The sequence below is a fragment of the Dama dama genome, chromosome 19 (genome assembly GCF_033118175.1).
Source record: "Dama dama isolate Ldn47 chromosome 19, ASM3311817v1, whole genome shotgun sequence".
Lineage (NCBI taxonomy): Eukaryota > Metazoa > Chordata > Mammalia > Artiodactyla > Cervidae > Dama > Dama dama.
This window is the reverse complement of record NC_083699.1, coordinates 9,905,082-9,917,886: the sequence shown is the minus strand read 5'-3', so window position 1 is coordinate 9,917,886 and position 12,805 is coordinate 9,905,082. Positions and strand designations below refer to the sequence as shown.

Genomic DNA, 12,805 nt, shown 5'->3' with positions numbered 1-12,805 from the left:
TTATCTTTATCTGATATGTTGACCCCTTCCTAGAGGAATAAACTTATAGGGAAATTCGGTTTCACCAAAAGATATACATACTAAGTCACATTGGTAGATAATGGTGTTTCTAACATCTCTTAGAAACTGGCAAGGGGACAGAAGTCCACTACCAGCCCCCAAACTCACCCACGTCCATACATCTTTGATTGCAGAGACATCAATAGAAACAGTGAGTTTATACATAAACAACAAGTGAGACAGAGGTAAAGGCAAAAGCAGTGTCAGTCTGTCTGAGTGTAGGCAATAGTGCGTTGATTATACCCGTACGAACTCTTCAGTCCCTTTTAGTTATCCCCAGCTCAGCTCTTAAGCCGTAGACTTTTGCTGCAGAGAATTCTGATGTGATGTGGTTGCTCCAGTAACACTTTTAACAGTACTGCATTCAATACTGGGAATGGTTTCTAAACAATTTAAACTGCACACGGAACTTTAGTAGAACAAGAAGTTTATTACTCCCACTCAGTAGTTCCTGGGGGCTTTGATGTTAAGTCATACATAATTCGAGAAATACCAGGAATCTTCTTAATCTCGGTGACCATCTTTAACACCACCTGTTATAAAACAAAGATTATAAATAAAGAGCTAGGGGTCCATTGCATGTTCAACAGAGCTAGAATTTGTAATTTCATTTGTAATTTAAATTTGTAATTTCAAATTAAAACACAATCTATTTTTACCACTGTTCTCTAGGTATATGGGCTTCCCTTGTGGCTCAGCTGGTAAAGAATCCACCTGCAATGTAGGAGACCTGGGTTCTATTCCTGGGTTGGGAAGGTCCCCTGGAGAAGGGCATGCAACCCACTCCAGTATTCTGGCCTGGAGAATTCCATGGGCTATACAGTCCACAGAGTCGCAAAGAGTCGGACACGACTGAGCAACTTTCACTTTCTAGGTATATGGGATACATTTATGATTAATTTACATAGTGACTCTACAGATTTAAGTGACTTAAGTTCAGTAGTACTCAAAGTGCAGTCTGCAAGTCAGGGGTGTGACTGGTCCACAGCAAATGTTCAGAAGCATTTATAGCAACCTGACACTGCTGCGGCATCCAAGCATGTGACTTCATGGGTGGAAGACGACGTTTCACAGATTCTCTGCGGCTCACAACTCTGGGACACTAAGGCAGCACATGTCACAGGGAGTAATAATCACTGCTACACGTATACAAGAGGAAGGCCTTGTCACCTAACTGGCCAGAGACTGGGCAAACGCAAGCCTCAGGGAAAACAGACTCTAAGCCACATTCTCCAATCCACATATCTGTAATAGCCAGTAATATCATCAGAGCCCTGTATTAACAGTGGTACAACCAATAACGCCTTGCTCTGACTTTCACTTGCCGTCTTAGAACAGCTCCTCTGTTAACGCACAGGCTAGTGGAGGGATAACAAGAAAGGAAGATGGTGATCAAAACTGTAACTGCTAGTTGGCAGAGCATGAAGAAATCCATGGGTGCCTGGCCATAATGCTATTAAATCTCATCCTTATGTCTAATCGACTCTTCACTCCTAGGGTTTTCTTCTTTACTTGGAGGACACTATTTATAAGGCAGAGGTTGGCAAGATTAGATAAAATGATAGATTAGAGTTGGGAGTCTCCACATAGTAATCAGACATCTGGAGGAGGTTAATAAACTTAGGGCCTTTTCCTACTATAATGTATTAAATAATGAATTATGTGAAGATTAAAAAAATTAGAGCCTATTTTATGAACAGAAAACCAACCTCAAAAATATCAACATTGCCATAGCCCACCCCATTCACCATTATTATAAAATATTAAGGTATTAAACATGTACATCAGAAGAAAATGTATATATTACCTCTATGGGGATCTCATTGCCAGGGGTTGCAGGTATACCAGTCATGAAATCACTAGTAATAAAGGTTCGAATAACCACAGATCTCTGGCAAGAAGGCTGCTTCTGAAGTGGGTCCCGATCAAAATGCAAAGGTGTCAAAATCACCGGCATCTGGCTGATTTTCCCAGCATACCCTAGAGAAAGGAAGTGAACATGTAGAACCAATCACCATGCCATAGGAAAGCACTCTCAGTTCAATTAAACCCTTCCAGACAGGATCTAAAATCACACACACAGACACACCTCTCCTTAGGGCTGTCATCATGTACTGTTTTCAGCTACGCTCATAGCACTGTAAGCACAAACGCAATCACAAATACAAATTACAGTCTGATGACTGCAGCAATGTGCTATACATGTAAGTTAATTCATTATTCAGGTAATTATCTTCTATACTGCAAACACTGAATAAGAAAGTCCTGAGCCACTAACCCTAGGGGGAATACAGAGTTAGGGTCCTGCAAGCCTCTAGTCATAACATATTCATCAACTGATCGATACAACCTTTCTTGTGTGTTTTCTGTTTAAAGACACCTTACTCAATCTTTACTGTAGATTCATGAACAGTGAGCTCACAGCCAAGGGCACTGTAACTCACGCTTGCAGGAAGCTTATCTAACACACCTCTTTTCTCAGTAAGGCACACCACAGTCTTCCTGGGCTTAGGAACCTAGTCAGCAGCACCTCAGCACTAAGCTCAGAGGACATTTCTAAACAGTGAAATCACCAACAAGAAAGCATGAAAATGCAAAACAGCACGGCATTAAATAGACGACAAAAAAGACACCTGTTTACAGAAACAGCTGAAACAAGAAGACAGAGGACTGCCACCTTCAAGCTCAGCTAGGAACATCTGAGTCGAGCAACTCAGACTTCCTGTCACTGTGTGCATGTCTGCAAGTGGCCACAAACATGAGCGAATTCTACACAGATAAGGCAAGGTCACAGAACTGCCCATAGAATTAAACAGTAATATTAAAAGCTGCGTCCTTCTATTAAAAATCATAAAGCCAAGCTTTCAAAATCTAGCTGAAGCATGTAGTGATGAACAAAATGGGCAACTTACCAGACTCCCTGAGAATGTTATGGGCCTCAAAATCAGCTTGGCGTAAAGTACTGAGCACCCCTGTGGTCAAGAAAGTGGGAGTAACATCTGTAGGAGGCTCTTTAACTGGTGGGCCAAATATATAAACAACTCTAAAAGGAAGGGAGTGAAAATTATAAGGACAAGACATTTTAGTATGAGGAAACAAAGCACATAAAGTAACATTCTTTGCATTTGTTCTTAGGCCCCTCTCTTACCCACTTCAAATCCCCAATGGGAAGGACAGGACTATAGAAGGTATCTGTTGTCTGAACCTTCCTCAAAATACATTCTCTGAAATACTAGTGTGAAGATAAACTTGATTATCACATCCCTCTTTCCATGTAACATACTGGATTGAAAAGGATACACAAAACTTCATGTTCATCTGGAATCTAGGGGTGAAAACAGGGTCCTTGCAAATGTGATCGAATAAAAGTCATAATTTTTGGGGGGTGGGGGGCAGGAGGCTAACCCAACGACTGGTGGGTGTCCTTCTAAGCAAAAGGCAATCTGGCAAGACAGACACAAAGAAAACAGAGGGCCATGTAGAGATGGAGATGAGACTGGAGTTCTGCTGCCTCGAGGCAACGACTGCCAGCAAACGTCAGAAACTATGAAGAGGAGAAGGAGGACTCTCCCCGAGAGCCTTCAGAGAGAGCAATGCCCTGCTGACACCACCCTTACCAGAGGTGCAGCCTCCAGAACTGTGAGGTGATAGACTTTTACTCTGGTAAGCCTCCTAGCTTGTGGTGATTTGTTATGGTAGCCCTAGGAAATCAATTCACAAAAGCCTGGGGAAACAATGAATTAAACAAATAGGCTTTCAGGGCAATGCTAAAGAATACTCAAGGTACTGCACAATTGCACTCATCTCACATGCTAGTAAAGTAATGCTCAAAATTCTCCAAGTCAGGCTTCAACAATATGTGAATTATGAACTTCCAGATGTTCAAGCTGATTTTAGAAAAGGCAGAGGAACCAGAGATCAAATTGCCAACATCCGTTGGATCACCGAAAAAGCAAGAGAGTACCAGAAAAACATCTAATTCTGCTTTATTGACTATGCCAAAGCCTTTGACTGTGTAGATCACCACAAACTGCAGAAAATTCTTCAAGGGATGGGAATACCAGACCACCTGACCTGCATCTTGAGAAATCTGTATGCAGGTCAGGAAGCAACAGTTAGAACTGGACATGGAACAGACTTGTTCCAAATAGAAAAAGGAGTACATCAAGGCTATATATTGTCACCCTGCTTATTTATCTTATATGCAGAGTACATCATGGGAAATGCTGGGCTGGGTGAAGCACAAGCTGGAGTCAAGACTGCTGGGAGAAATATCAATAACCTCAGATATGCAGATGACATCACCCTTATGGTGGAAAGCAAAGAACAACTAAAGAGCCTCTTGATGAAAGTGAAAGAGGAGAGTGAAAAAGTTGGCTTAAAACTCAACATTCAGAAAACTAAGATCATGGCATCTGGTCCCATCACTTCATGGAAAATACATGGGGAAACAGTGGCAAGACTTTATTTTTGGGGGCTCCAAAATCACTGCAGATGGTGATTGCAGCCATGAAATTAAAAGACGCTAGTTCCTTGGAAGAAAAGTTACGACCAACCTAGACAGCGTAATAAAAAGCAGAGACATCATTTTGTCAACAAAGGTCAGTCTAATCAAAACTATGGTTTTTCCAGTAGTCATGTATGGATTTGAGAGTTGGACTATAAGGAAAGCTAAGTGCCGAAGAATTGATGCTTTTGAACTGTGGTGCTGGAGAAGACTCTTGGGAGTCCCTTGGACTGCAAGGAGATCCAACCAGTCCATCCTAAAGGAAATCAGTCCTGAATATTCATTGGAAGAACTGATGCTGAAGCTGAAACTCCAATACATTGACCACCTGATGCAAAGAACGGACTCATCTAAAAAGACCCTGATGCTGGGAAAGACTGAAGGCAAGAGGAGAAGGGGACGACAGAGGATGAGATGGTTGGATGGCATCACTGACTTGATGGGCATGAGTCTGAGTAGACTTCAGGAGTTGGTGGTGGACAGGGAGGCCTGGTGTGCTGCAGTCCATGGGGTCGCAAAGAGTTGGACACAACTGAGCAACTGAACTGACCGATAACAAAACTTCAGACGCTATAATGTGCTAATATGCACTGGTAACCTTCAAGATGAAGCTATAGTGAATTTCCCAAACTTATCTGACCACTCAACCTTTTTTTTTATACTTTGGAGAACACTAATCCCAAAGAAAGATTCTTATTTCACTATGTACATATTTCATTAATAAAAGAATGTCACCAGGGAAGCCATTCTTAATAAACGGTGGTCCTGTGGTTAAGAATCTGCCTGCCAATGAATGGTGCAGGAAGATCCCACATGCCACAGAGCAACTGAGCCTATGCAACACGACTACTGAAGCCCACGTGCCCCCAGAGCCTGTGCTCTGCAACAAGAAGCCACTGGAGTGAGAAGCCTGCCAGAGACAACCAGAAAAGCCCTTGCACAGCAACGAAGACCCAGCAAGGCCAAACATGTAAATAAACAGTAAGGGGGGGGGGGGGGGCGGTAAATGTCACCCAAGTAAGACTTGTTGCAAGAGGAATGACTCATTACTGCTTCAAGTAAACGTCTGTTTGAAACTTGTGAAGATACACTGTAGGTGTTAATTAATAAAAGCAGAATTTGGAAGATGGCTTAAAGAAATGAGTATCAAATAAGTAAAACAACTCAAGAGGAATCTTATTGCTGATTTGGGGAATCTGTTCTATAACCTTCACCTAGAAAACAAGAGAGGAAGGGGATAGAGAGAGACAAATGCCACCTGGTTTTTTCTAATCCAGCTCCAGCCAGCAGGCAACTGTCCCTTTTCCTTAGCCGTATCTGTCTTTAGTAGAGAAAATAAATCTCCCCTGCAACTACCAAGGGGAAGTTTAACAATGCCTTTTCCCCTTCTTATTAATAGGTACTTAGAATAAAACAAACATACAGAAGAAAAAAGCATCTGATCAAAACCACCAACTACTTCATTGTCTCCTTCCAAACATACTTTGGCAGGAAGGGTTTCTTCCCATGCATTGAAAGTAAGCCACACTTTAAAGCAATATACTTCCTAGAGCTCATAATCCTTGGAGGGAAGAGCAACTAGGCAAGAGAATGCCATTAACTTGCTCCTTTTTGTCTCCTTTCTTTCAAACAAGAGTGACCATGGAATATGTACAGAGACAGGCAGTCTTCCATCCTGTGTAAGACAGTAAAACTGGAACTGTCCCTCTCTACACAAAGATTCCACCACGCAAACTGGGGGGGGGGGGGGGGGGGGGGGGGGGGGCGGGGGGCGGGGCAGGGATTGGCAAAAATTGAAAGCTTTTTAAAAAAATTACTTAAATTTCAATCCCCCCCCCAAATTTAAAAATCACCAAATATGTTTTTTTTTGAGGGGCTTGCTAGGTTCATATTTTTAGAATCTAGTTTTTTGTTTATTGGTTGTTAGATTATCTTTTTTCCCTTTTGGGAAGGGAGGAAGGATTAAGAATGGAGGGAGAGACAAACGAGGGAAAACAGAAAAGACAGGCAGAAAGACTAGAACACAAAAGGACAGAGATAAAGTTTAAACAAGGGTAAGGGCCCTTTGGTAAAAGAGAAGGACAGAGACAGATGAAACTATAAGAATGCTGCGAAATGAAAAATATACTAATTATATAGTAAAGCAATGGAGTCAAACTTAGTGAAAGGAACTCTCTGTATGACCAGTGAAGTTTATTTAGGTATTAGCATTTAAGAATTTTAAATCATTATTTTAACCAAGACAATTACCTCCATTCAAAATAGGCAATTACAAATTTACCAATTTACCATTATTTATTAATAATTCTCTCTTTTCAATGTATTAAACGTGTATCTAAATTTGGAGGCCTTTGGTTCATCTATGCAAGCCTTTTAACATGTTCCCATTAGTAAAAATGTGACTTCCCTCTGACTTCTTGTCTTAAAGGCCAACACCAGCCTAGAAACACTAGCCACATCAGTATAGAACTATACACACCATGGAAATTCCCTGGTGGTCCAATGGTTACAACTCTGTGCTGTCACTGCTGAGGGCACGGGTTCAGCCTCTGGGCAGGGACCCAAGATCCCACAAGCCATGAGGAACGGCCGAAAAAAGAGAAATGTACACACCCTGCTAAGTAACCACCAAGAGGCAGGTCTGTAATTTCTGCAGCTGATCTGAGTAAACTGAAATCTCAAGGAATCCTTTTTGATTGTCAACTGCTTAATACTCATGAAGAAAACAGACCAGAGTAAAAAAACTGTGATATAAGAACATTTAATTAGCAATCTGGTACTAAATGAGTAAGATTTTTGAACCGTAAAGGAGACAATGCTACTAAGTACTACATATAGGTTATAAATCTGTTTATATATATAACAGCTATAAAACTGTTGATATATCCAACATAAGAAATTTATGTGCAAATTAAAGGAAAACTGGATCTGAAGAACTAAGGTCAACATTTTTAAAACATTTAAGGCAGTTATTTTAATGACATCTGGTATGTTTGTATCTTTACTCTCTAATGATTATTAAATTGACCAAGTCCCTAATAGTAAATAACTTGTACATTTTTTTCAATCTTTCTGGAATAAAGCATTATAAAACAAATAGTCTAAGTTGCTAATTGGAAAAATATTTTTTAAAGTCTTTATTTCATACTAAAACTATTCAATAAAAGCCATCCTATTTACCTAAAAAAATTTTTTTAATAAGCAGATGATTGTACTGCAATGAACAAACAAAATACAAAGTATTATTAAATACCTGCTGGGTTGTGACCTAAGCTGTCTTTCAACAATGGGAAGACCTTAAAAAAAAAAATCACAGCCTTATACATCTCACCCCTCTGCCACCTGCAGAACATACCTGTTAATGTTGTGACACATACGAGGTATAAGTCTAGCCAGGAAAATAAGAGATTCCCAGTCAGGCTCATCCTTACTGGAGATTCCACATACGTAACTGTAAGAACGACAGTCACCCTAAAAATAAAAATACAGTTGATAATTTTTATTGATTTTATAGTAATCAAAAGATGGAATGGAAAATACTTCATGCATGGTGACACCATGAAAAGTACTTTTAACAAAAACATGCTTGACTAAAAGTATACATGTGCATGAAAACCTATGCTGAACAAGGAGAACCTACACACAGATGCTCATAACTTTTATTTACAATAGTTCATAAACCGAAACAACCAGATATGTTTCAGGTGATGAATAACTAAACAAACTAGTACATCCATATAAAAAAATAAAAAATAAAAAAATAAAAGTATATATGGATATTTTGCTAACAACATAAATAAATCCTAAATCAAAATTCCCCATTAAATTCTACTTAAATCACCTCAGATATTATAAAGAAAGTGTTACAGTAATTTCAACAATTATTCAACATACACTTGAGATCTGTTGGGATTTCATTCCAAATATCTGCTTAACTACAGATAGCCAGCACACCTAATTTGGGCGACAAGATCTGTCCATGTTTACCAGACAGATAAAGGATTCTCAAGTCCGATATAAAAGTAAGTTATTCCTTTAAAATGAGTTAGTTTTAAAATAAGTAAAGAAAGTAAATTTTAAAACAAGCAAATAAAACTGATAATATTGATTCCTTTTTCATCTGTCTTGTTTAATCCAAGTAATTTGCTTTAAAAAAATTCAACTGAAAAGTAACTTCAAGATTAAATATGCAGTATATATTAAATATGCAGTAAACTTGAGAATGTAAGAACTCAGACTATTTGAATGCTAATATAACAGTATCTGTTAAACTTTAAAGCGCACATGCTCTTCAGTCCAGGAAGCATTACTGAAACACGTGAAATAACTGCTTGAAGAAATAAGATTACTTGCCTGTAATAATGACAAAGTGAAAATGGTTTAAATGTCCATTGGGAGGGGAATAATTAAATAAATGATGGTATAATCATACATGGAATAAAGGCAACAGTTAACAATAAGAATCTACTTGCAATGACAGGAAAAGAAGTTCATGATGCTCAGTTAAAAAGGAAAAGGTGATGTACAATGTGTCAAATAATTTCCTTTCATTTTCATTCTAAATATTTCTGAAAGGGACATTTAACTGTAGAGCAAAAACAGGGAGAATTAATTTTTAAATGTACTGCGCCTTTGATTTTCCTTTAAGAAGTACAGTTTATTTTGATATTTAGAAAATAAACCACATTGCTATACTAACCGTGAATTATGAGTTTTATCTGGATTTCTAAGTCTCAGCTGCAAAGACCTAAGAGACTAGATAAAAGATAACTAACAGCAAAAGAAACTTCTATTTTGACAGGAAAAGTAATAGAGCCTGAATAAGCGTCATTTTTTTTTAATGAAGTGTAGTTAATTCACAGTGCTATGTTAGTTTCAAGTATACAAAGTGATTCAGTTATACAAACATATACTCTTTTTCAGATTCTTTTCCATTATAATTTATAGTTCCCTGTACTACAGTTGTTTCTCTATTTCACATGTAGTAGTGTGCATGTGTTAAATCATTTTTTAAAAAAGAAATCATTCACCCTACAAATTATACTTATTTATTTATCCATAGTATTATCTATGAACTTATCAAAAACCGAGAAGTCAGCATACAAGGCAGCAAAGTTTTTACAACAGACCTAGTTACAACTGGGTGGGGCGGGGGGTCAACCTATCTGCTCTTCTATTTTTATCAAGTAGGGTAATATCTGCCTGAAATAGCATATCATGAATTTCAAAAATGAATCTATGATGAGATAATCCATGTATCATTGAAAGAAATTTATTTCTACAATTCCAGGAACGGTTATTTCAATTTGATTTAAAAACAATGTAAGTAGCTTTCACATAAGGACCTTGAAAGAGGGAGAGGGGAAAATAACTGTCCCATATCATTTCCATGAACTAAAATATTTCTGTTTAATTACAAAATAACAATGAAGTTTTACTGTTTATTTACAAACAGGGCTACATGAATTCAGGAGAAAGGGGAATTTAAAAGAACGGACTCAGATTCACATATTTAGGGAAAAGAGTTAGATCTGTAAAACATTTCTTTTCACGCTTAATTCTACTGTAAGAGAACATTATAACCACATTAACCCACCAACTGGCACTCACACAATTTTTAGTAGAATTACTGACACCTTTTCTGGTTTCCATTTAATTTCAAATCCTAACTCACAGAAAAGAAACCTTACTCCTTCCCTATCCTCCCAAGCTTTATCCCCTAGAAACTCACTTGATGATCATGTAAACAAAGGCAAACTTAATATAATCTATCTATGAATAGCATTTCAAAAATGAGAACTATATTATAGTCACATGCTTTTACAATTGGAAAGACTGCACAACAAATACTGAAAATGTTAGTTGTACATTATCACAGCTCAGAGGAAGAGAGAAGACATGCTGAAGAGGCAGAGGACACGGGTTTAAGGAAAATACAAGCTGAGAACAAGGCCTAAATGGTAAAAACATGTCCATCCAGGGCCTTTCTTAGTCAGAGACTCTAAAGCCACAGAACATTTCATATCAAGAAGGATAAATGAGGACATGACCTCTCAGTACCTGTCCTTCAAAGCAAAAGCAAGCCAATCCTATGACAATTCATTATTTGAAGTTTTACTTTTGGTTATAGATGATAGGTGTTTCAAAACTACAAAATCTCAGCCTGAATATTTAGTTCCTACAACCTTATTCACTCCATAAGCATTCATAAAATATTGCCTTTTTACATTTTTAAACTTGTTGTATACACTTTCATATTTCATTTTTGTAAGTCATTCTTATTTCGATATTAGCAGAAAGAGCAACAGAAGCTATGTCACAGGTCAGTGAATTCACACAACTCACCTGCACACCCACAGTTTTAATTGGTAGCAGGAAGGCATTCAGTGAATGCATACTTGTAATCTGCATCAGCTTTTCCTGATCCTCTTCTGTCGTGCAGGCTTTAACTCTTTGCAATAGCGTATGTGGCTAAGAAAATCAAAGACATACTTCTTAGGATTTCAAGAAATAAGGTAGTCACTCTTTTGGTACCTATTACTATCTTATGTATCTACTTTCTAGCTTATAAGCAATAGATTCTATATGGTATTTCTAACTTGTGTGTGCTATGCAGTGTTGTCAGAATTTCATCACTGAAGGCCAGGGCTATGAAAAGTTAAATATTAGGACAAGAAATACACATAAGATTTATACAGATGGAGGCTTTTCCTCTGTCACTGGCAAGGGACACCTCACGAATCAAATTCTCCTTATCTCCAGGGGAATTTTTTGTCACAAAGTCAACTTTGTCTGAAATGAATTTATCAGTTTATTTGCCTGGTATTGAATATATGTTTTTCTATTCTTTTATCCTTTTCTATTCTTTTACCTTCCCTCTTTCTATCCCTAGGTAAACAGACGATAGTTAGATTTTACTCCTCAATCTAGTTTGACATTATGTCCTAACTAAAGATGTTAGTCTTTTAATTGTGAGTTAATATTAAGGTTCAATTCCATTCTACCAGTTTATTCAGCAGTTTCTATTTGTGTGTCCACTTTTTATGTTTCTTTCTCCTTACATTTCTCTGAACTGATGATTTTTCCCAACTCATTTATTTTCCCTTTACTAATTGGGAAGTTAAACCCCTCTATTTTCATTCTTTAGTGGCTTCCCTTAAGTGGGGATCTTTAACAAAAAAGAATCAATCTGTGCTCATCTGGCAAACAATACAAAGGTCTTTGAATGCTTTAATTCCAATCAATCCCCCTATGGCTTACAAGCTGTTTTAGCTATATGTTGTATTTTTTAAAAAAGTTAACACCAAAATTGAGATCCGTTTATGCAGCCTGTCTATTTAATTTTACCCATTTACCATTTTATTTGCTTATCAGTCCTTCCTGTATCTCAGACCCTTTAAACTAGGATCCCCTTCCTTCTTCTCTAGTCAGTTCTTTAAAACAGTGGTTTTCAAACCTAGCTACACACTCAAATTACTTAGTATACTCATGTCCCATTCCACATCAATTAAATAAGTTTTAGGCAGAAGGGGGTCCAAGCACAGTATACTTCAAAAGCTTCCCCTGTTGAATCTAATACACAAACAGGGTTGAGAACCACTGCCCTTAGCTCCTTAAGTAATAGACTGCTGGCAATAAATTCTGTTTCTGTGAAAACGTCTTTATTTTGCCCAAGTTCTTTGAGACCATTTATCTGTTCACTATTGTTCACAAGTATCTTCTCTTGGCATTTTGAATTCTTCCTGCTTTTACTGTTCCTTTCACAGCCTGCACGTTAGTCTTTCCTTTATGCAGAAATCAGTCTTTTCTTTGCAGCTGCTTTGTCTTTGGCAGCCTGCAGTTTCCATAGTTATGCTTGCGCGTGTGCCAAGTCACTTCATTTGTGACCAACTCTCTGCGACCCTATGGACTGTAGCCCACCAGGCTTCTCTGTCCATGAAATTCCACAGGCAAGAATACTGGAGTGGGTTGCCATGCCCTTCTTCAGGGACCTTCCCCACCCAGGGACTGAGCCCGCTTCTCCTGCAGCTACTGCGCTGTAAGCAGACTCTTCACGTCTGAGCCACCCGGGGCACCCACACGGTGATGCCGATCAGATGTCAAATCCTTCTCCTTCACCCTGGTCAGGATGGACTCTAGTCCCTAGATCTGAGGCGTGGTGTCTTTCAACAGCGTGCTGTGCTGTGCTTAGGCACTTAGTCGTGTCCAATTCTCTGTGACTGAGTCACCAGGAAAGCC

At 38.4% G+C, this 12,805-nt stretch overlaps 1 protein-coding gene across 3 annotated transcripts in view; it reads right to left on the bottom strand.

Annotated features, from left to right (window-relative positions):
* Positions 1-470: 470 nt before the first annotated feature.
* GMPS (guanine monophosphate synthase) overlaps positions 471-12,805 on the bottom strand; it is a 69,947-nt gene continuing 57,612 nt past the window's right edge. For all 3 annotated transcript variants that reach the window (XM_061168181.1, XM_061168182.1, XM_061168183.1), the window contains 5 exons: positions 10,913-11,038; positions 7,923-8,038; positions 2,973-3,103; positions 1,868-2,040; positions 471-593 (listed from right to left, as the gene is read on the bottom strand). In XM_061168181.1, the coding sequence (XP_061024164.1) occupies positions 492-593; positions 1,868-2,040; positions 2,973-3,103; positions 7,923-8,038; positions 10,913-11,038 (648 nt within the window). In that variant the 3' untranslated portion in view covers positions 471-491. The remainder of the gene's footprint in view (positions 594-1,867; positions 2,041-2,972; positions 3,104-7,922; positions 8,039-10,912; positions 11,039-12,805) is intronic.